The sequence below is a fragment of the Sus scrofa genome, chromosome 1 (genome assembly GCF_054392235.1).
Source record: "Sus scrofa isolate SSC_HxYL_T2T_F1_AM1 chromosome 1, Sscrofa_HxYL_maternal_Yorkshire_Landrace_v2.0, whole genome shotgun sequence".
NCBI lineage: Eukaryota > Metazoa > Chordata > Mammalia > Artiodactyla > Suidae > Sus > Sus scrofa.
The window spans coordinates 207,022,736-207,046,468 of record NC_139383.1 but is presented as its reverse complement, the minus strand read 5'-3'; the positions used below and the strand labels follow the sequence as shown (position 1 = coordinate 207,046,468).

General features: G+C 37.4%; 1 protein-coding gene and 1 long non-coding RNA gene across 6 annotated transcripts in view; one reads left to right on the top strand and one right to left on the bottom strand.

The window, feature by feature from the left end:
* The first annotated feature begins 40 nt into the window (after positions 1 to 40).
* Positions 41 to 22,820, top strand: LOC102163685 (uncharacterized). Its single transcript, XR_298010.4, has 3 exons — positions 41 to 168; positions 6,400 to 6,444; positions 21,667 to 22,820. It is a non-coding gene; the product is annotated as an uncharacterized LOC102163685 (long non-coding RNA).
* The window catches only part of PLAA (phospholipase A2 activating protein), a 43,461-nt gene continuing 29,615 nt past the window's right edge, over positions 9,888 to 23,733 (bottom strand). For 2 of the 5 annotated variants that reach the window (XR_014820556.1, XR_014820555.1), the window contains exons 10-15: positions 21,902 to 21,973; positions 21,249 to 21,520; positions 18,828 to 18,896; positions 15,688 to 15,789; positions 11,830 to 11,994; positions 9,888 to 10,629 (exon numbers count right to left, since the gene is read on the bottom strand). Coding sequence is in view for 3 of the 5 variants with exons in the window: in XM_084983349.1 (XP_084839475.1) it covers positions 10,064 to 10,629; positions 11,830 to 11,994; positions 15,688 to 15,789; positions 18,828 to 18,896; positions 21,902 to 21,973 (974 nt within the window). In the remaining 2 variants the exon portion in view is untranslated. The remainder of the gene's footprint in view (positions 10,630 to 11,829; positions 11,995 to 15,687; positions 15,790 to 18,827; positions 18,897 to 21,248; positions 21,521 to 21,901; positions 21,974 to 23,733) is intronic. The other 3 variants (XM_084983349.1, XM_003121873.7, XM_013986020.3) reach the window with 2 other exon arrangements.

Below are 23,733 nucleotides of genomic sequence, written 5' to 3'. Positions count from 1 at the left end.
GCATACGCCAGGAGGTGTTTCTGGAAGCGGGGCAGGGGCCAATCACGCTGTCTCCGCCTGCTGGGGAGGGCTGCTCGAGTTTAAGGGCGGCTGAGCAGTTTTGGTGCGTTTCCTAGTTTTCCTTCTGCAAAGAACAGAAGATGGAGCATTCCCGCAGGTCCTTTCCCGGTAAAGGTGTAGTTTTTGATTCTCCAATTTCACTTGTTTTCCAATTTTTAAAACATTAAAACAAGAAAGAAGTTTAGGGAAAATCATATCACCTGGGGAGATTGTTTTCTAAATGTGTTTTAGGGAATTGTACAAGTATCAGATCTTCCTTGTTTTTCCCTATTAACACTAATTTCTAGGCAATGATTTCACTTTTAAAGGCCCTTAGCTCTAGTATTAATTCTATTTATCAATTTAATATTCAGATACTGGCGTTTAGCCTATCACATCCTGCAAAAAATTTTTAAAATTACATTATTTTGTATCCAAAAAGGGAAAAAAAGAAATTAATCAAAGGATTTTAGCATCTTGGAGTTCCCGTCGTGGCTCAGTTAACGAATCCCACTAGGGTTAACGAATCCCACTAGGGTTAACGAATCCCACTAGGAACCATGAGGTTGCCGGTTCGATCCCTGGCCTTGCTCAGTGAGTTAAGGATCCGGAGTTGCCATAAGCTGTGGTGTAGGTTGCAGATACAGCTCGGATCCCACATTGCTGCGGCTCTGGTGTAGGCCGGCATCCACAGCTCGGATTCAACCCCTAGCCTGGGAACCTCCATATGCCGCCAGAGCAGCCCAAGAAGTGGCAAAAAGACAAAAAAAAAAAAAAAAAAAGGATTTTAGCATCTTACTTTTCCCTGTTTAATCGAATTCCTTTGGAAAAAAGTGCTGAGCCAACTTTAAAAATCATCCATATACTGAAAAAAATTTTTAATGTGTATTAATATATAATATTAGGGTTTTAACTTAGATTCTTGATTTACAATGTTGAATACTTGCCACTGATTGAAATACATTTCCTCATCATCAAGTGATCTGGTTTAACCATTTATCTACTGAAATAAGTATAGCAACCTTCTAAATGTAAATTCTCTATGTTGGGGAAAGGGGAGCAGGAATAAAACATTATTGGCATATCACGTTTCTACCTTTCTTCTCTTCCTTCTTTCCTCAAAAATTGCCTTTTCACAACACAGCAGGTCTTAATTTTTTGAAGGAGAAGAAAACAGGATTGTAGGAGTGGAGAGACCACTAAGGAGATTCTAGGCTAATTTTAGAAAGAATTTGAGACAAGAAAGATAAAAGGAGGGTGTGAAATGTGTGAGAGCAGGAATGGAAAAGAATAGAATTTAGGGAGGATTTCTGGAAATTATGTATTCCCTGCATAGAGTGAATGAAGGACCTGAAGAGAATGAGTGAGTTTTTGAAAATAGGTGATAAGTCATGGTTTTATGATTGTTAGGTTTTGTGAGTTGCTCTATAGGATTTTAGATCTAAACACAAACCAGGTTTTAAATCAGGAATCAAGATTAAAAAGGGGGGGGTGTCTTGGCTGGGGTGGTATCAGCTGGGGTCTTTAGCCATAGAAGGAAAAAAGTTAGGGCTGGGGCAACACTGTGTGGTAGTAATTTTGTAACTTTCATTAAGGTGATAGCAATTCAAAAGAGAAGCCTCTTTGACCACATTCCCTACCTGTCTCAGTCACTCAACAACTATTTAATAAGTGCCTAAACCAAACTTGGTTGCAGGACCAATCAATCCCTGCCCCCTGGGAAAACAGCTGACTTCACTCCCTAGCTTTGCTTTCTAAGGTAAATGGTGAGGCCAAGCCTACTGTGCTCTGAGTAGGCTTCCATATTGTCCTCATTCAGTACCATGCCTAAAAGGAGTGGGATTATTATGTTCACAGACAAAATAAATATGTCAAATCAATAACATTTTATGTTTATAACCTCTATTATGAACTGAATTATGTCCCTCCAAAATTTATATGTAGAAGTCCTAATTGTGAATGTAACTATTTGGAGATAAAGCATTTAAAAAGGTAATTAAGATTAAATGGGGTCATAAAGACCAGGGAATGGCTTTGACTCATGGTGTGAATATGGCAGAGACATTGGAAGGTTGGTTTTAGAGTCAATGAGATGCCATTGTCTATTTAGGTTGAACCACATGAAATTGCCTTTATTGTAGGTCAAAACTGGTTGAAGGTTGACAGTTTCATATGGGTTCAACTCAATATTATAGAGCTTAGGAGGCACAGTACTAAATACTGTTAAGGACTTAAAGATCTGCAAACAAATGCAGGACTGCTTTTCTGTCCTAGAACAAATATATGGGAGGGTAGGCAGAGACTGGGATTTATATGTCATTTTCATACCTACTCTTCAGCAGTCAAGTGAGCATCAAGCACAGTGACTGGCTAAGGATAGTATGCATTATTGGCTAGAGAGAGTGTAAAATTCTCTGGAATTTTATAAAGAGACAGCAGGAGAAAAATTCACTCTTTGACCTTAAGTGATGAACTACAAGGAAATTATCTCATAGCTGCTAGTTTAGTCCTAGGGGTGTAGTTTTTCATCAGTGAGCCAATTAAATTTTTGTTCCATTAAGCTGATCTGCTACTTTCTATCTTTTGCAACCTAGAGCACTAATTTACACAGCATAAAACATGTAAGATCTTCCATGATCTGAACAGCATTTTTTCTGCTGCCACATGTTTCCTGCAAGATACCCTCCAAGACTATTCAAAAAACCCCGCCTCCACTCACCTTAACCACATCTAAATTTTCAAGAATCACTTATTTAAACCTTCCCCAAGTCACTTCCATACTGAACCCTACTTAAATTAGCCACTTCTTCCTTTGCAACCCACTTTTCTCCCTATAGAGCAACCAAAAGTCTTTATTGCAGACACTTGCTCAATATCTTTTTCAAAATACTGTTAGTTCTCATGAGCAGAGACCATGTATTACCTATCTTTGAAGTCTCGATACATTATAGAATATCTGGCATATGCTAGAGACTATGTGCTTATTAAATTCTGAGACATCGTGGATCCCCACGGAACTTCTATGTCACCATTGTGGTAAATGGCATTAATGTCTCCAGGTCTTCACCTCTTCTTGTGTTCATGCCCTTTGCTATGTAATGTGGTAGTGTCCTTCTGCCACAGAGTAGAGACATAATTCCCTGCCAATAAAGTCAGCCATGTGACTTAAGTCAAGGGGATGTTAAGCAGATGTGCAGCAAGCAGACTAAAAAAAAAAAGCTTGGACAGGTTGGAGGGGTGGGGGAATGCTCGGGGTTGGGGATGGAAATGCTATAAAATTGAGTTGCGATGATCGTTGTACAACTATAAATGTAATAAAATTCATTGAGTAATAATAATTTTAAAAAGCTTGCACAGTTAGGATGGATCACTCTTGTGCTTCCACCATCATCATGAAAATTATAGACTCGGACTAGCCCATTGGTTCCAGGAGAAAGATGAGACAAATAAGTCTCAGCTACCCCAACTAAGCTATTCCGTCAAGCCCAGCCTAGAGCAGAGTCATGAATGAGCCTAGCCAGGATCAGCCAACCCACATGCTTGTAACTCCTGAGCTAAATAATCACTGTTGTTTTTGTAACCGTTTTGTGTGTGTGTGTTTGTGTGTGTGTGTGTGTGCGTGCAGTATTATTGTGGCTATAGTTAACTGATATACACACTTTCTAGACCCTCCTTTCCTTGTGTTTCTTTGCTAGTTATGAGAAGGGTCTTCAAAGCTGGTTTGATATCAAAGTCACTCACTGTTCACTGCCACGTCTGTAGTATGGGTAGATATGATTCTTATATTCCAACAGAAATACCTTTATATTTCATGGTAAGGTTCTGTGCCATTATAAAGAAATATAAGGATATTTTTATTTAGAATTCCAACCAACCGATTTTATTAAAAATTCATCAGGACACACTCCCCATGGGCATTTTTTACACTGTAGCCATGAAATCTAATACTTTTTTCTTTTGAATGTTCCTTGTTCACAGCAGTCCCTTTTATGATGAAGACAGTAGGTAGCCTTGTTTATCTTTTAAAGGAATGCTTGATAAGCACTTATTATGTGGCAGATATTTTACTAACCTTTTACGCAAATATTTTATTACTTTCTTTTATGAAATTCCATGTACAGATGACCAAACTTGCCTTAATTTACTAGTAAGTCATAGAAATGTCATTGAAATATATGGCTTTCTAACTCCAAACCCAATACTCTTTTGCTGTATTACACTACATATCTGGTTGCTTTAACTATTGAAATGTTAAATGATGTAGAAATAAGTAAACATTTCTTGAATTTATTAGTTCGAGGACACAAGAATGAAAGAAATGTGGTTTGAGGGCTTGTTTCACACTGCCCTCTGCTTTATGCATCAAGCTTATGTGCCACTATGTCACCATAGTTGCTAATATTATAAAGTGAAGTGGCTACTACAAATTGAGATTTTTATCCATATTACTATCCAATTTTGCCAACATCATTTATTAAATATAATTCCATTGATTTGTTACTACTGATTTGTCAGTTTTACTCCACCTCTTTCAGTTTCTTCACCTATAAAAAAAGTAAGATTATGGAGTTCCCGTCGTGGCACAGTGGTTAATGAATCCGACTAGAAACCATGAGGTTGCGGGTTCAATCCCTGGCCTTGCTCAGTGGGTTAAAAGATCCGGCATTGCCGTGAGCTGTGGTGTAGGTCGCAGACGCGGCTCAGATCCCACGTTGCTGTGGCTCTGGCGTAGGCCAGCAGCTACAGCTCCAATTAGACCCCTAGCCTGGGAACTCCATATGCTGCGAGAGCAGCCCAATAAATGGCAAAAAGACAAAAAAAAAAAAAAAAAAGTAAGATTACTTTTATAGCAGTATTTGCCCCATAGGTATAATGAGCATAAACTTAGAACTGGCATAAAGTAGCTTGCTTAACATGTACAATATAATTTACTTAAATTTGTCTGTTCTTTACAATGCTTCTGAACTGGTTGGTTTTAAATCCAGTTGCAAACCACTCTGTGGAATGTTGCTATATCATATGCCTTAAATGTAGAGTGATGTTATCTCTAACACATCTAATGAAACTATCACTGCCATTTGGACGTTACACTTTTCTGACTTATTACAATGTGTCCAGGAAACCTAAAGTCAAGTTTTAAATCCCAAGACCTCATCTTAGGCCTAGCATCAGTATCAGCCTACCTAATTTACAGAAAGATGTTGGTCAGCTTTTTCTCTAAAGAAGAGGATATTTTTCTCCATGACAGGCACCAGAGTTGTTTGTTACCTTCAAAATCTTGCCTTTCTTAGTAACCCTGGAAAGCAAGCCTCCTAATTTTCAACATTAAACAAATAAAACCTGATAACCACTTTGGGAAGCAGTCAGAAAGGTAGAAAATAAGACATGTAAGAACAATTCCCTCATCTTTGTTGAGATGAAAATTAGAATGCCAATTAGTTCTTATTCTCCTAATTTCCTTTAGTTAAAGGAAGGGAAACATCTTTAAGGAAGCTCAGATATTAAAGTAAAAAACCAAACCCAAACAGACAAAAAACTAGTACACATTAGTTGGCTCTGCTAGCAGACCCACTCCCTGGCTGGCATATAACAAAATAACTAACTACAATACATAATCATTGATTATTTAGATCTTTCAGCACAAAAATTATAGAAAGGAGATCCTTTTGTGGCTTAGCAGGTTAAGAACCAGAAACAGTATCCATGAAGATGTGGGTTCGATCCCTGGCCTCACTCAGTGGGTTAAGGATCTGGCATTGCCACAAGGTGCAGCATAGGTTACAGACATGGCTCAGATCCTGTGTTGCTGTGGCTGTGGCATAGGCTGGCAGCTATGGCTCCAATACAACCCCTGGGAACCTCCATATGCCACAGGTGTGGCCCTAAGAAAGAAAAAAAGTTATGGAAAACATTCTTAGGGCAATGAGTAAATCTGTATATGGACTGGATATAAGAAATGACAATTCCCTTAAGTATGATAATGGTGTGGTTGTCAATAAGAATATTCTTTGACAGAGATCCCGTTGTGGCGCAGCAGGAGTGAATCTGACTAGGAACCATGAGGTTTCGGGTTGGATCCCTGGCCTCGCTCAGTGTGTTAAGGATCTGGTGTTGCCCTGAGCTGTGGTATAGGTTGCAGATGCGGCTTATATCCTGCATTGCTGTGGCTATGGCGTAGGCCGGCAGCCTTAGCTCTGATTCCACCCCTAGCTCCAGAACCATCATATGCCACAAGTGTGGCCCTTAAAAAAAAAAAAAAAAAAAAATTCTTTGTAATGTTTTTATTCTTAGAAAGGTGCATAATGAAGTATTTAGTTGATGAACATGTTTGTAACTAATTTTGTTTGTTTTGCTTTTTAGGGCAACAAGAACAAGATAACACGTTCACTTTATCACAACTTTTCTGTATGTACAAACATTTTCATTTAAAAATCAAAAGGAAACATGGGAAATGATGTTAAATGAAAGTCTCCAAAATTGTATTTATAACTACAAGTACATGGTGTGCTATAGACTGAATGTACAGCTTCAAAATCCATGTTGAACCTAATCCCCTATGTGATGGTATTTGGAGGTCCAGCCTTTGGGAGGTGATTAGGTCTTAAGAGTGGAAGCCTCATGAATGAGGAGTCCTTAGAAAGCTCCCTCCTCCCTTCTGCCATGTAAGGACACAGGGAGAAGAAGGCATCTAAGAGCTGAGAAGTGGACCCTCACCAAACACCAAAAAGGCCAGTACCCTCATCTTTGACTTTAAGGCCTCCAGAAGTGTGAGGAATGTTTGCTGTCTTCCAAAATTCCAACATATGGTATTTTGTTGTAGCAATCCAAACAGATAAACACATTGTGTATAATTTTCTACAGGAAAATGCATTTGAAATTAGATTAAAATTATTTTCTAAAAAGATTGAATAACATTTCCTAATCTCAGGTGGGTAATTTTTATCTCAAGGTCTCTAGGAAGGATGGCATGTCACAGATGATCCTCTATACATTATATATTTTCTTCACAAAATAACCGTGATACAAGTGATACTTGCTAAGGCAGCTATGACCCAGTCTTTCCCCCAGAATTACCTTTGTGAAGAATCTTGTTTTTAGCTATGCTTTTTCCATCATTTAAGAGGATTATGAAGTAAAAAAAAACTCCATTGTATTGCTATACAGTTATGTATTCAGCTAGTCATGTAAAAAGTTACAATAAACATGCTTATTTTTAAAAAATGTAATGCCAGAAGGACTGTAATAGTTATGAAATAGAGACAATGACTTAGCTCTTTGCAGGCAGCTATTGCTAATGCAATAGGAAAGACATTAACTCCAAGAGACTTTTACCACTGGAGGTGGTTTGGGGACCTATCAAGTTTAAAAATGTGCATTAACTTGACCCACCAAATCCAAGTGTAAAATTTACCCTAAGGAACTAGTAAGACATTTGTGAGATTTTCCATAGCATTGTTTGATAGTCAAAAATTGGAACCAATGTCAGATAATAGGAAATGGGAACATCAGTATAATGTAATATTACATTTATTAAGGTAGAAATATGCATACTATATGTCAAGTTAAAAAATCAGGTTATTGAACAATGTGTATCATACAATCCTTTAAAAAATAAAACATGTTTTCACACCAATTGATATGGCACATGTCAAGAACAGTTCTCTCTGGATAGTGGAATTACAGGAGATTTTTATTTAATATATGTGTGTTTTATTCAGTGAATGTATTTTTAGTCAGAAAAAATATTAAGGGGATCATGGAAAAAAATAACTACAAAAGAAAAAAAATATGTAAAATAATTAAATCACCACTTAACACTTATCTTTTAAGTGGTATTATTTTTTCTTTACTTTTTGGCTAAATTGTATTTTGTAGTTTTTCAATAAACGTGAAAAAGGTAGTTATAAAAAGACTTGTACACTAATAGGAAGCAAACACTGTTTACCATTTGCTACCCCATACACATTTAGAAGAGTAAATTCATATTCTTAACCAAAACTCTACATCCTACCATTATTCTAAGGTACCTAGTATTTCAAAATATTGCAGATAAATTGTACTTTCAATTGCATGCTAAACACAACATGTTAACAAGAAAGCAGAGTTGTAATGGAGACAGACTCTTAACTTTGTCATTTGACTTAACCCTCTAAATTGCAATCCAACAAAAGTAAAGCATGAGTTACTAATGGAACCAGCAAACAATATTTAAAGTCTGGGTACACACCAGAAAATTGCAATTTAATACTTAGAAAAATACCCTTCCCCTTGATTTATATTTTATCCATTCTGTTTTGATATTTCAAAAGTTTTCCTTTGGATTAATCTGGATAATGGAAATTCATTAAGCCAGGAAATTCAGGGTTCTATATATATAGTACCAACATAAATGTTGGGAATACTGCTTATTTTAGGCAAAGTATTTGTTATGAAAAAAATCTCACCCACCTTAATAAATAATTATGCTTTTCTTAGGATGTTGAAGCTCTCTTAGAAACAACAAATTATGTAATTAATGGGATGGTTCCTTGTGTTAGTTGCTAGGATATTCAGACAAATTTGTGAACCCCCACTCTCTGCTGTCTAGGAAGTATAGCATGGTATATATACATTTCTCTTTTTCCATTAAGATCTATCCCACCATCTTTACTTCTGCAGAGATAACATCATCCCATATTTAAGGGATTTGGGAATTAAATATCAAAGTGTTTAGCATAGGATAGGGACCATGTTAGGGGCTCAAAAATACTAATTTCCCATGACAGCCTCTGAACTTGCAAGTAAGTTTGATGTATTCTTGCTTGAACAACTGCCTGATATTATTCAACACATTCCAAATTCCCTTTGATAAATGGAAATGACCAAAAATAAACAATCAAATATTGACATGGAAATGAGTAATGAAGTTACCTCAGTGAAGGGCAACAGAAACTGAATCTGAAGCCTATAGTCCATCTGAGGCTTCAATCGTCTGATGTTATATATAACCTAACATAGCTCAGTAATTTGCTTTTTACTTCATGTAAAAAGGAGCCATCAAACAAACTTACTATTTACAAAGGATTTAAATGAAGAAATTATATATTTTCAATATGTGGAATAATTTATAACATAGTTAATTTAAAAAATTCTAAAGTAGGAGTTCCCTGATGGCTCAGCAGGTTAAGGATCCAGCATTGTCACTGCCGTGGCTCAGAATGCTGCTGTGGTGTGGCTTTGATTCCTGGCCTGGGAACTTCTGCATAATGCAGGCACAGACCAAAAAAAAAAAAAAAAAAAAGTAGACGTCCTAAAACAAGACCTTGAATGAATCAGTGCTGTTGAAAGTATCTAGCAATGAAAATGAGTACAGCAGAAATTAAATTTTAAAAAAAGGGGAGTTCTCTGTGGCTCAGTGGTTAACTAACCTGACTAGGATCCATGAGGATTTAGGTTCGTTCCCTGGCCTCACTCAGTGGGTTAAGGATCTGGTGTTGCCATGAGCTGTGATGTAGGTCACAGACACAGCTCAAAGCCCATGCTGCTGTGGCTGTGGCATAGGCCGGCAGCTGTAGCTCTGATTTGACCCCTAGCCTGGGAACTTCCCATGTGCCGCGAGTATGCCCCTAAAATGAAAAAAAAAAAAAAAGATACACGCACAAAAAAGACAACCATCAACAGTAGTTTTGGGTATATAAAAATAGCAAAAGCGGATTACACAAATAAAAGCCCTCATCTTTTTTTAGGTGGCTAAGGTAATGGAATTACATCGGTGTAGTTGTTGTGTTGTTATTGGTCATAGCTCATTCTTAATTTATTTCTAAACTCTTAAAGACCTACCCACGTTACACAGGAAAATTTCACAGTTCATCAGTGCAAAAATTTTATTTCTCCTTCTTTGTTTACCCTTCCCCCCACTTTACAAGATCTGAAATTTTACTTAATCCACAGCAATCTTTTTTTTTTTTATCATCTGTAATCAGTCATGTAAAATGTGAGGGAAAAAAACACTAATCAATTTAAAATCTCAGCCCCCACCCCTCTGTTACAGCAAATTTAGGATAAGCCTACAGCATTCACTTACTTTAGCTGGTTCTGATACCGATGCAAACTTTTTTATTTGAGAATCAACTCCTAAAGACTTGGCTAATTGTACAGCATTTGAGTCATCACTGATAAGTGTCCCAAGAGCCACAAGAAGTCTAAAAGTGGCTTCCAGGTCTTGTACAACTTCCAAGACTGTGCTAATTACAGACAAGCATTGAGCCTTCCCTTCAATGTTATGGTCTTTATGAAAACAAACAGAATAGTTCAGGGTCAGTGTAGCCAGAGCAATGTGAATGTTCTTATTGCTCCCTGATTTCAGTTCTATTGCCTGGGACATTAGTGATTCCCTCTGGGACATCATGAGCTTTTGTCCTGCCTTGCCAACAAAACAATTGCAAAAAGTCCTGAGGGCAAGCAGCTGGTTTGCTGGCTTTCCTTTAGGGTTCAGAAGATTGATAAGATGGCTGCTGAACTGAGTTCCTTCTTTTTCATTGCAAAAGTTCTCATTCACACTGGGATGTTTAATTGACAACCGAAGAATGTCAAGCGCAGGAAAGACAATATCTATCAAAAAAAAGAAAAATATATTGTCAAAAAATTTTAAATGTTAAAAATCATATGCCTGCTTTACAAAATGCATATATTTCTAAAACCTTGTAATAACTGATTTTTCATATTTATGGAGACTGGATTTATTGCTACAAAGATCACATATGCTATAAAAATATGGTAATTCTCCTGGGTTACTGAAATAGGTCTACATACAGTGAGTATTCAATAAATCCTTATGGAGAGAACAGAATTGGGATGTAGTTTTTTGGTTTTTGTTTGTTTTTTTTTGTCTTTTAGGGCTGCACGGGCAACATATGGAGGTTCCCAGGCTAGGGGTCTAATCGGAGCTGTAGCCGCCAGCCTACGCCACAACCACAGCAACTCGGGATCTGAGCCACGTCTGCAACCTACACCACAGCTCATGGCAATGCCGGATCCTTAACCCACTGAGCAAGGCCAGGGATTGAACCCACATCCTCATGGATGCTAGTCGGGTTCATTAACCATGAGCCATGATGGGAACTCCAGGTACGTAATTTTTAAAAAATCCTAAAAGAAGACCAAAGAGTTGAGGAAAACAGAAATTACTGCCCCTGTGATATAAAGGTAGTATGCATCATCACTCATAATGGATATTCACCTGAAAAAAACAAAAAAAAAAACAAAAAAAAACCCACGAAAATACTGAACCAGAATCTAATTATGCCTAGCAGGAAAAATAGAGATAGAGGAACACGTTACGTGATCAGCCAAATCCCAAATATGGGACATTCTGCAGGACAAATGATTTTTTTTTCTTCAATAAATCAATTACATGAAAAACTGATAGGGAAGAGGGCACTTTTGGAATAAACAAAAGTAAATTAACTAAATAAGAGAAAAAATACTTAGAGCAAATGTTTGTAGCCTATGGTTAACAGGTCACAAAGAGTTTCATGGATGCCTTGCAGGGGACCCACAGATGCTCTGAAACAGTACACAATGGTCTGTGTATGGGGATCATTATATTACCTTCAGATTCTCATAAGGTATGTGATCAAAGCAAGACTATGAATTACAGGGATACAGTGGATCCTTTTTGTTAAGTTGTTCACAATGTGTGTTTCAACTACCCATCTTAACTTCTAAATCTAGAAACACTAAGAAGTATGGATAGAAATAAAAAGATAAACTTTCTGTTTTCTAGTTACATTTTAAAGAGTGTTTTCATACCTTCAGGCCAGTTAACAGCTTTCCACAAAGTCTGCAGTTGCTGCGCTGTAGGTTTTTCTGAAGAATTATTACATATTAGAGACAGTATCTTTTCAAGAAGTACCAAGTCTTCCTCAGTTAACTTCTTATCTTCAGATGCAGTTCCATTAAGTTCCTTTAGTTTACCTAGAAACCAAATCCAAACCTTCAATATTCCCTGACTGTAATTTTAATAAGAGTATTCTATCACACACTAGGGGGAGTTAAGATTTTTCACAGCAGTTATCAAAGGCCATAAAATAAGGCCTGTGAGTATTTTTAAGCTGAGTTAAGTATAGAAAGAGAAAGGTTACTGTGATGATTTTTATTTACCTGTTATCTTCTAAGACCTTCAGGCTTTAAAGCTTTCTGCTTTGAGTAAGTTTTTTTGGTTTTGTTTTGAGTTTTCTTTTTGCTTTTTAGGGCCACACTCAGGCTGGGAGTAGACTTGTAACTGAAGCTGCCAGCCTACACCACAGCCACAGCAATGTCTGATCTGAGCAGCATCTGTGACCTACACCACAGCCTATGGCAATGCCGGATCCTTAACCCACTGAGCGAAGCCAGGGAACAAACCCACATCCTCATGGGGACTAGTAAGGTTCATTACTACTGAGCTACAACAGGAACTCCTGACCGTATGTTTTTAATCTGCGACCATGGACTCCACAGCTCACAGCAATACTGGATACTTAACCTACTATTCGAGGCCAGGGATCGAACCCGCATCTTCATGGATACCACTGAGGTTCATTACTGCTGAGCCATGATGGGAACTCCTGAATAAGTTTTTAAGTATATGTTTGTTATCATTTTGAATGGTTTTCAGAGCCATGTTATATGCCATATATTAGTCAATCTCCTACTTTCTCAGTGATAAAATCTATAACAAATTTTAGCCAACTTATGTCAGCTTCTATGATTGCCAATGAAACAGTCAAAAAGTTAAATGTATATTTATAATATTTACTTTATTGACTTAGTTCCATCTGCACACTTGACTTCATCACACTATTTTAAAAATGTATTTAGGGGAGTTCCCATTGTGGTTCAGCAGAAATGAACCTGACTAGCATCCATGAGGATGCAGTTTTGATCCATGGCCTTGTTCAGTGGGTTAAGGATCCAGTGTTGCCATGAGGTGTGGTGTAGGTTGCATACACAGCTCAAATCTGGTGTTGCTGTGGCTGTGGCAGAGGCCTGAAGGTACAGCTCTGATTTGACCCCTAGTCTGGGAACCTCTATATGTCACGGGTATGGCCCTAGAAAGACAAAAATTTAGAAAAAAAAAAAAAATTAAAAAATATATTTAATGGCAATATTGTCTTTGCTAGCATATTCACATTTCATGAAAGTATTTCTTTTTTTTTTTTGTCTTTTTTTTTGTCTTTTGTTGTTGTTGTTGTTGCTATTTCTTGGGCCGCTCCCGCAGCATATGGAGGTTCCCAGGCTAGGGGTCGAATCGGAGCTGTAGCCACCGGCCTACGCCAGAGCCACAGCAACGCGGGATCCGAGCCGCGTCTGCAACCTACACCACAGCTCACGGCAACGCCGGACCATCAACCCACTGAGCAAGGGCAGGGACCGAACCCACAACCTCATGGTTCCTAGTCGGATTCGTTAACCACTGCGCCACGACGGGAACTCCTCATGAAAGTATTTCTTTCAAACTCTTCACATGCATCATCAATATCAGCATCTTTGTCATAATTAATGCTACTTTGAGTCACCTAACACTATTTCCTCAAAAATCTTTTTTTTTTTTTTTTTCTTGTCTTTTTGCCATTTCTTGGGCCGCTCCCGTGGCATATGGAGGTTCCCAGGCTAGGGGTGGAATCGGAGCCATAGCCGCCGGCCTACGCCAGAGCCACAGCATTGTGGGATCCCAGCCGCGTCTGCAACCTACACCACAGCTCATGGTCACACCGGATCCTTAACCCACTGAGCAAGACCAGGGATCGAACCCGCAACCTCATGGTTCCTAGTCAGATTCGTTAACCACTGAGCCATGAAGGGAACCCCATTTACTCAAAAATCTTTATCTCAAAGAATAAAAAAGCCCAAATTCTCATCATGAAAGTCTTTTTTTTTTTTTTTTCCGTCTTTTTGTCTTTTAGGGCCACACCTGCAGCATATGGAGATTCCCAGGCTAGGGGTCCATCTGGAGCTACAGCTGCTGGCCACAGCCATGCAAGATTCAAGCTGTGTCTGTGACCTGCACCACAGCTCATGGCAACACCGTATCCTTAACCCAGTGAGCAAGGGCAGGGATCAAACTCACGTCCTCATGGATGCTAGTCAGGTTCATTACGCCCTGAGCAACAATAGGAACTCCACAAAAGTTTTAAGAAGATAGAAATTTACAAATTTTTAAGCAATCATAACAAAAAACGTGGACCTATTTCACTATTCTTTGGCATTAAAATTGCTTAACACTAACAGAATATTAGAACAAAGTTTATTTAAGGAATGCAAAAAGCAAGAGACCTTTCTTATTTCTACAGGAGTTTTAAAATGTCAAGTTGTCTAAAAGTATGCACATACTTTTTATTGTTCAAAATCAAGCAATTAGGAAAACACCTAAGAGGAGTTTAGTTCTTTTGTGGCTCAGTGGGTTAGGGATCTGGCACTGTCACTGAGGCGGCTTGGGTTGCTGCTGTGGCATAGGTTTGTTCCCTGGTCTGGGAACTTTTTTTTGTTAGGGCTGCACCTGCAGCATATGGAAATTGCCAGAGTAGGCATCAAATTGGAGCTGTAGCTGCTGGCCTACACCACAGCTCATGGCAATGCTGGATCCTTAACCCACTGAGTGAGGCCTGGGATTAAACCCACATCCTCATGGGTACTAGTCAGGTTCATAACCTGCTGAGCCACAACAGGAACTCCCTATCTGGGAACTTCTGCATGCCTTGGATGTGGGGGGGGGGAACACCCAGAAAACACAGGAAAAAGAAAACACCTGAATCATCTTCATAAAGATAATATGAAGGATAATGACAACTCACACCCCACCCACAAAAAACAGTAACACCTCTGTCTTAAATGAATGTATGTTATCTCAGTTAACCCTCACCATAATCTCTGGGGCAAACAGAGCTAGTCCTAACCTTAGTCAAAAACAAACAAAACCCAGTCATTTTAAGAAAAACAAACAGGAGTTCCCGTCGTGGCGCAGTGGTTAACGAATCCGACTAGGAACCATGAGGTTGCGGGTTCGGTCCCTGCCCTTGCTCAGTGGGTTAAGGATCCGGCGTTGCCGTGAGCTGTGGTGCAGGTTGCAGACGCGGCTCGGATCCCGTGTTGCTGTGGCTCTGGCATAGGCCGGTGGCTACAGCTCCAATTGGACCCCTAGCCTGGGAACCTCCATATGCCGTGGGAGCGGCCCAAGAAATAGCAAAAAGACAAAAAAAAAAAAAAAAAAAAAAAAAAAAAAAAAAAAAAAAGAAAAACAAACAGAAAAAGCAATCAAAGGCAACTCAGCCATTTCATTTTTACAGACAAGATCTTTACTGTTTAAATGCTTTATTCTTTCATTATTTTTTCTTTATCTTTTTTTTCCCTGAAAAAAGCTTGGGGGATGGGATTTCTACTTTTCTCCCTTAACTTTTTTCTCATTAATGTCATTGAAAAGCATTTACCTTATATTTGCATAAGGTTTATAAAGTATTAATGTCCATTGTTAGACTGTGATTTTTTAGTCTACTCAGTTGTGCCATACAGAAATACAAGTCTCTGTCTTGTAAGCACCTGGTTCCCAGCACATGCTTAAGAGAGAAACAGTCTTGAGAGCATTTCAAAGAGGGTGTGGATATATGAGAAAACTATTTAAAATACACTTACCTAATATTTGCGTTGGGTTTGCTTGGTCAAAAGTAACAGCCTCTTTTTTAGGGAAATAAATATTCACTGTTTTAGATGCAGCTGATTGGTAGGCACTGTTCCCTATTTACGGAATAGAAGATGAAAATCATTTGGAGTGGTCAAAAGTGAGATTTTTCTAACTGGACTTCTGTTTTCAAAATTACTGAGATATATAACTATTCAGTGTATGCAATAAAAATAACAGGCAACTCCAGAGGGGAAATAAATCTTTTAAGATTTTATATACATATTTGTTGATATAATAACTTTTGTTTTTAGAATAGAAGCTTAAACGTAAAACAAAGCCTTTCTACTTCATATTTTCTACTCTCATGTTTAAAGATTCAATCTAAATTAAAAGTTTCTGGAGTTCCCGTCGTGGCGCGGCAGAAATGAATCTGACTAGGAACCATGAGGTTGCAGGTTTGATCCCTGGCCTTGCTGAGTGGGTTAAGGATCTTGCATTGCCATGAACTGTGGTGTAGGTCGCAGACATGGCTCGGATCCCTCGTTGCTGTGGCTCTGGCATAGGTTGGCAGCTGTAGCTGGGAACCTCCATATGCCGTGCATGCGTGCGGCCTTAAAAATTAAAAGTTTTCAAAGGATAAAAAACAATTATGAGACTTTCCATTCCTTTATTCTCTAGGCATACTGATCTCTTTCTCCTCATTCCAAATGACATAGCAGGCACTGTCATTTTCTACATTATTTTTATAAATCATCCCAAGTTTTAAGCTCTTGAAGGGCAAGGGTCCTAGTATATTATATGTATTTACTTCTTAAATCCCCATTTTAAGTAGCTGAAACTCAGTATCTGATCATGAGCAAAAAACTGCCACAAGATGAAAATTCAGCAATTTTAGTGAACAAAGCTACTTCAATTAAAGCATAATTTAAGTCTAATTTGTCTTTCATTTCATATCTTAATTTACGCAAAATTTTTGTTCTGATGTAAAATTAATACATTTGACAAAAATATGAAAAAACATTTTAATCTTTTGATTATATTAGAAACAGAAGGGGAAAGATAGATAAAGAATGAGGTAAGCACACAAAATTAATTCTAATTTGCTTACAAAGCATAAAATATTTATTGACATGATCAAAGACACTTTCTACACTCTTGGTTTTTAGAGTCTAGTTGTGGCAAGGAGGTTGCACATCAAATATCATTTAAAGAATTAAGTATAATGAAAAGTTCTCTAAAGGAAAACTATAGGATACATTGAATGCTTAAGAGAGAGTAGAGGATCTAGCAAGAGGCATATGTGAGTGTCCAGGAAAGTTTCACTGAATTCATTTATAAGTACTATGCTGCAAAATTAGAAAAAAGAGGGAAAAAAAAACAAACAAACAACAATTTATGGTCTAAATAATAAAGCAAAGGGTGCAAATATTACAAAAGAGAACAGCATATACCAAACTCCTAAGACAGGAAGACAGCATGCTATGCTCAAAACACTGATGCAGGTCAGCATGGCGGAAAAGAGGCAGAGAGCAATGTGATGGAAGGCAAGAAAAACCAGTCAATGGGAAGTTATTAAAGAGTTTTGATCAAGAGAGGGACATACAGGGTTTATGTATAAAGATAGCTGGCTGCAGTATAAACCACTGAGAGATCAATTCAGAGGCTATTATTTGATTAGTCTAGGCGATAGATGACAACAGCTTAGATAAGGTCCAGTACATAACCCAACTGTTAAAGATTTCAATTTCTGAAAAATGGGAGGAAGCACTGTTAACTTTAAGACTTTTATAATACAACATGTATAGCTAACATTACTAAGCATTTATTCTGTATAAAATGATTTATGTACATTTTATAATTTCAAACTCTCAACTCTAGTAAGTATATATAACTTTACAAATTGAGAAACAAAGACATAGAAACAGAATGACCTGTTAAAGGGAAAACACGTAACATATAGTGGAACTGAGATTTGAATCTGAATCTGAGCATTCTCACTCAAGTCCTTAATATTAACTACTATGTTATACTTTAATACTATCAGCCAATGTTCCTTTTTTTTTTTTTTTTTTTTTGTCTTTTTAGGGCTGTACCCACAGCATATGGAAGTTCCTAGGCTAAGGGTCAAATTGTCAAATTGGAGCTACACCTGCTGGCCTATGCCACAGCCACAGCAACATGGGATCTGAGCCTCATTTGAAACCTACACGGCAGCTCATGGCAACACTAGATCCCCGATCAGTGAGCAAGGACAGGGATAGAACCTGCAATCTCATGGATACTAGTAAGATCTGTTCCTGCTGAGCCACGACAGGAACTCTGCCAATGTTACTTCTGCAATGAAAAAATAGCTTACAAAATCATATACCAAGTTAGTTCTCAAGTAGAGTGGTAGGTTTATGAATATTTATTTCATTATGCTCAATAACATATGCCACACATATTCTCTTGTATATAATAACAAGTAGGGAAATATATATGCCAAGAAACCTGTCAGGCTTGCAAGAGGTAAACCACAAATTCATTCCTGTGTTTTTACTGGCAGCCAATATAGAGGAAAAAAGCATGTGAGTATATATTCAATAATGATGAACAAGTAAGATGTGTCAAAGTCCAGGCTAAGTATTAAAAGTTAAAAAAAAAAAAATTAGTTGCTCAGGAGAAAGCCTTTAAATATTCCAGGTCTAAATCATAAAAGCAAATTTTCTTCTGAGTCCTTTTAGAGAACAATGTGTGACGTAGTGAACAGGGGTACTCTAAACACATTAAGAAAGAAGAAAGGGGGAGAGACTGGAATGAACTCAGATTTTGTAAGGATAGTGAGGAAGCCAGCCTTAACACAGTAGAACAGCAGTTTTCAATCCTGGCTGCACAAGAAAAAAAATCATAAAACTGCCCTTACTAATGGGCAACATCAGGTCAAGTGAGCATCACTGGGGATCAGGTTAAAATGCCTTGTTTTAGTTCACCAAACAGTAATGGCACAATTCTGAGAATACTCTAAAAGCCAGATCAAGAAGTTTGGTCTTGATTTACCATATAAGAAGTTTTCCAGCAAGAAAAAGATACCAATTTCCTTAAACTTCCATTTCATAAATGTTCTAATAAATTTTTAAAATCCAAAAGAAAAAAGAGAGAAAAGGAAAAGTACCTGTAAATGGATCAACTCCAGCCATCATAGTTCCCATATTTGCAGATCCTGGCACATACCGGCCACCACCTAAAAAGCAGTAATATTCCTAGTAAGCACAGATAATGGCAAACTATAACACAGAATGACTTATTTTCATTATTAATCACACCTCAGAATGGTATCTTAATAAAAGGGCTGTAAATTTAATACAGAAAAATGCTTAGAACAGTGTCTGGCATTTTAGTTAGATCTCCATAAATGTAAGCCAGAAAAATCATTCTCAAGTTATGAAATAAACATCACATGCCTTATACACTATAAATATGGAAATTTAATGAATGACCAAAGCATTAACAGCCTGGAGAGGAAGTCAAGGTTTTCATAATGAAATGTGAACACTACTCTATTGAAAAACAGAGGTAGAATTAGCTGATATATAAGACAAATAAAAGAAACTAGGTTAAGAGTTAAGGATGCTATCATAATAGCCCAGTTTCACATTTAAGAATACTTGCAGTTGCTTTACTGAAAATAGGAAGACAGAAAAAGGAAAAACAAGTGCAGAGAGATAATCAGCAGGATTTGGAGATGTTCAGAGACCTGGATCAGCCTTTGTGGGAAAAAGAAAGATGAGCTATTCTAGCCCCTCTGAGTTTAATATCCAGGAGTTGACAGAAACAGTGTAACACATACAGAAAAAGCAAATCAAACTAAAAACAAAACTGCAGATATGAACAGGATTCATTAAAGTAAAGAAGAAAACAGAATAGGTAGATTTCCTGTTTTTACTATATGCTGGTTAGAATGCTAAGCATCCTATATACACAAATTTATTTAAACACTGATTAGACACAGTTATTATGCACAGTATTTTAGAAGAAGGCTGAATAATTTGCCCAAGGCATTATGAGGCAGAATGCAGTCCTACACTGTTCCAAATGTGGTTTGCTGACCAACTGAATCAGTCACTGTTTCAATATGCAGATTCCCAGGGCCCGCCCATAACAGCCTGGTGGCTTTCCAAATTAGTTTCACTACAGAAACCAAGAGGGAGCTTTTAAAACTACCTTAACAGTAAACCACATTTAGTCAGAATTGCTGAGTAAAAGGGATCGGACTGTGAATGTTTTTAACTTCTTCACTAATTTAGTGTACCAGAATCTCTGTGGGTGGGACTTTGCAATAAGTTAACTTAAACAAGCATCCCAGATGATTCTAATTGACATTAAAAGTTTGAGAACCCGGAGTTCTGGTCATGGCACTGTGGAAACAAATCCCACTAGGAACCATGAGGTTGCAGGTTCAACCCCTGGCCTTGCTCAGTGGGTTAAGGATCCAGCGTTGCTGTGAGCTGTGGTGTAGGTCGGCAGCTACAGCTCTGATTACACCCCAGCCTGGGAATCTCCATATGCTGCGAGTGCAGCCCTAAAAAAAAAAAAAAAAAAAAAAAAAAAAGTTTGAGAACCACATAAATAAGAAAAAAGAATTAAGATTGACCTCAAGTTGGAAGCAAGATAGGACTCTGTGCTATCAGTAAAACTGCAGAAACAACATTAACAATAATAATAACTAAATATATTGAGGGCTTAAATATTTCCAGGCATTTTGCTAAATACTTTATATGTACTATACCATTTGATTTTTATAGTATCTCAATATGGCAGATGTTGTTATCTATCTTTTATAATAGTATGGTTCGGTTAACCTACTAATTCCATAATTCTTTTAAGACTTTCACAATGCTATCTTGCATATTTCTATATTCACTGCTTCTTCTGAGTTACTGACACTGCAACAGTGAGACATGCTCCAGTTACGGTGGCCCCAGGAGTTCTCTTGATTTTGTTGGTACTGTTTGAAGCTTGGTATATTCTTTCTGTTCCAAAAAAAGCTGCTAATGAGATTTAGGAACTCTGTTGTTCTAAGTTTCAGGGAATCACTATGCCTGAATATTCTGAGAGAAAGTCAACATCTTATCTATTATTCAGATCTTTACTACCTTTTCAATGTCACAAAAGACTTCCTCAATGGCCAACATGCTATCACAACACTTAGTTTGGTAGTTGGTTTCTGGGTATACTGGTTATCAATGCACAGGATACAGCTATTTGCATCCGGGCCACCAATGCATTCTCAGAAGGGACGCTCACTGAGAGCAAGTCACACTTCATGATACTGACCCAAGTTTGAGTGTTGGTCCAATTGATGGTTTAGTACAGTATCACTTTTAGAGCTCACAGTACTAAGTTTGGAAGGCCGAAAGATACCATAAATGCTATGAATCTCTTCCCAACTTTGGTATATTGTCCAGGAACTCTGGCTGAAGATCCAACAACAGCATCATAAGATATATTAAATGCTATTCTGAAAACAAAGATTTCTTCAGCTGTATTAAGGTCCAATTTTTTTCCAGTAGTGTTGATGCTAAGGCATGCATACCTTGGTAAATAAAGTCACTTTGAAGAGACACACCAACACTTCCAGGGCTTCATGAAGGCCATTAATAACTTAGATTAGGAAGACTAATCCTGGGTAGCTGGGTGGACTGTCTCCTTCCATGCTAAAGGCAAAATATGCCTGGGCAAACTTCTTGACTGCACTGCTCCATCCAATATCAGGGGACTCACATGGCTCCTTCTCTGCTCATGATCAGTAGATCTCGCCAGTGATAGCACTCATGCTGTGTCTCGGTTGGTGGATTCCCCTATTATCTAATTTCACAGATAAAAAAAATAGGCTCAGACAGGTTAAGTAACTTGCCAACTTCTTACAGCAAGTAAGTGGTAGAGCCAGATTTTGAATCAAGGTCTATCTGACTCTAAAATCTATGCTCTTAATGACTCTGCTCTCCTTTCAGGAAGGAATCACTGGAGAAAATGATGAATTTTAATAAATATGCTATTTAAAAAGTCATGAAGAAAGCTATAAAAGTACTCGAGGAAAAAGAAAAAATTAGAAGTTAAGGAGATCCATCAAAATTGGAAATATAAAGGGAATTATCAGTTATTGGATTCTTCAAAACACAAAATCATATAATGTAAAATGCTATAAATTTAGTGAAGAAAGACGTATTGATCAAAACTGCTTCCCACCTGTAAAAGGATCTGCTACAGGGAGTGTGTTAGAAGATCCTGATGAAGAGCCTGGAACATATCGACCACCACCTGTGCATGCAAACAAAGGAAATTTGGAGTACGCCCACGTAGAGAATTTCATAAATGGCACAATACTTACATTAGAATTAATGTGTGGAGAAATATAGAAGAACATGGCTGCTACATGACAGAATAAAAGGAAATACAGTCAGAAGTCTTACAGTTGGAAAGACTACTGAGAAACTAAAATTTCAGTGATTCTTCATGTTTTGCTTTTGTTAACATTAATACTTCATTATATCCTAGCTTCTGCATTTAAATATTAAAATAACTAGGAATTCAAATACAAAAAGATAAATTGTAGTTGGTCTCTGACCTAAATAATATACACATAAAATCAGTTCTTGTTCCTATCCAAATTCACTAGAACTCCTGCTGTTGCTGTTGCTATGAAAACCACAGGCATCAAATGTTAATATTTTAGAGAACCCCTGGGTTCATTAATTCATGTGTCAAATAGTGCATTCAGTGCTGAGATCCAGCAGGGAACAAGATTGCTTGTATCCACTGAAGCTTACAACCTACTGGAGAAGAAAATTACAAAGGGTTTGAGTGCTACAAAGGAAACAGATTTGCATTTATATGTTTACAAATGTGTGGTGTGTGTAAGTAGACTTTGTTAGTATCTCTAGAGGAATAATTAGAGACATCTACCAAAAAATATATCTAAGGATACTGATTTCAGAAGAGCCAAATTGTTGTCTATTTCCAGATGGAGCCAGTTGCTTTAATGTGTCCTCTACCCCACAAAACAGTTTACATGATACTGTAATCATGTGTTCACTCTTTTGTATTACAGTCTGATTCCAACCAACTGAAATATCCAGGTAATAAATAGTTTTTTTCCCTCTTTTTCTATCAAGTGTTTTTGTTGGGAGAGTTCTATCATTTATAGTTCAGTAATGAGTCAGTCTGATAATTCTGTTTAAGTCAACATGCAGGTGAGATTAGCTATTATGTAAATGGGCAGTGAAAGAAGAGGAGATAATTTAAGAGTATGAAGCATCTGCTAGGGAAAAAGAAGGAAAAAAAAACACACACAAAAAAAACCCTGAGATACGAAGAGGATATGGGATCCTTGTAAAACAAGGAAGAACAGATGTTATCAGAAATGATGATGAGACTATATTTAACAATTAAGTGCCAATTTCAAATTTTATTTGGAGCTGGCCCCATTCCCAGAAAAGGAGGGAGCATTTTGTTCCCTCCTGTACTATGGCCTCAGTTCCCAGGATTCAGAACTCAGGCTAATTATAATCCATTTCCTAGGATCCAGGACTCAAGACTAATGCCACTGGTTATACAATCTGTGGATTGGAATGAGAATCTAGTCCCACCTTTTAGATACTATATGTTAGAAACTTAAATGAATATGTGGAACACAAATCATATGTACAGGAAAACTCTCCACAGTTCAGCCCTAGATTTGATGCATAATTAATCATTTCAACCTCATGTGAAAACAGAATTTCTATTTGCTAAATTTCACCAAAATATATATTTTTAAAAGGAGCAAAAACAATATCAATTGCCCAAATTAGTTTATTATGTGAACAGTGTGGCTGTATTTTTGAAAGACAATTTATAATTGTTTCTATACCCACAGAATTACTATGTAATTTGAGGCTTAGAATTATAAAGCTGATGCAAAAACCTGTTGTAGATCTTGGTTTTCATTTAAACAGCTAATCAAAATGGGTGATTAAACACATCAAAAAAAAAAAAAAAACCAAAAACAAAAACAAAAAAAACAAGGATAATCAACTGAC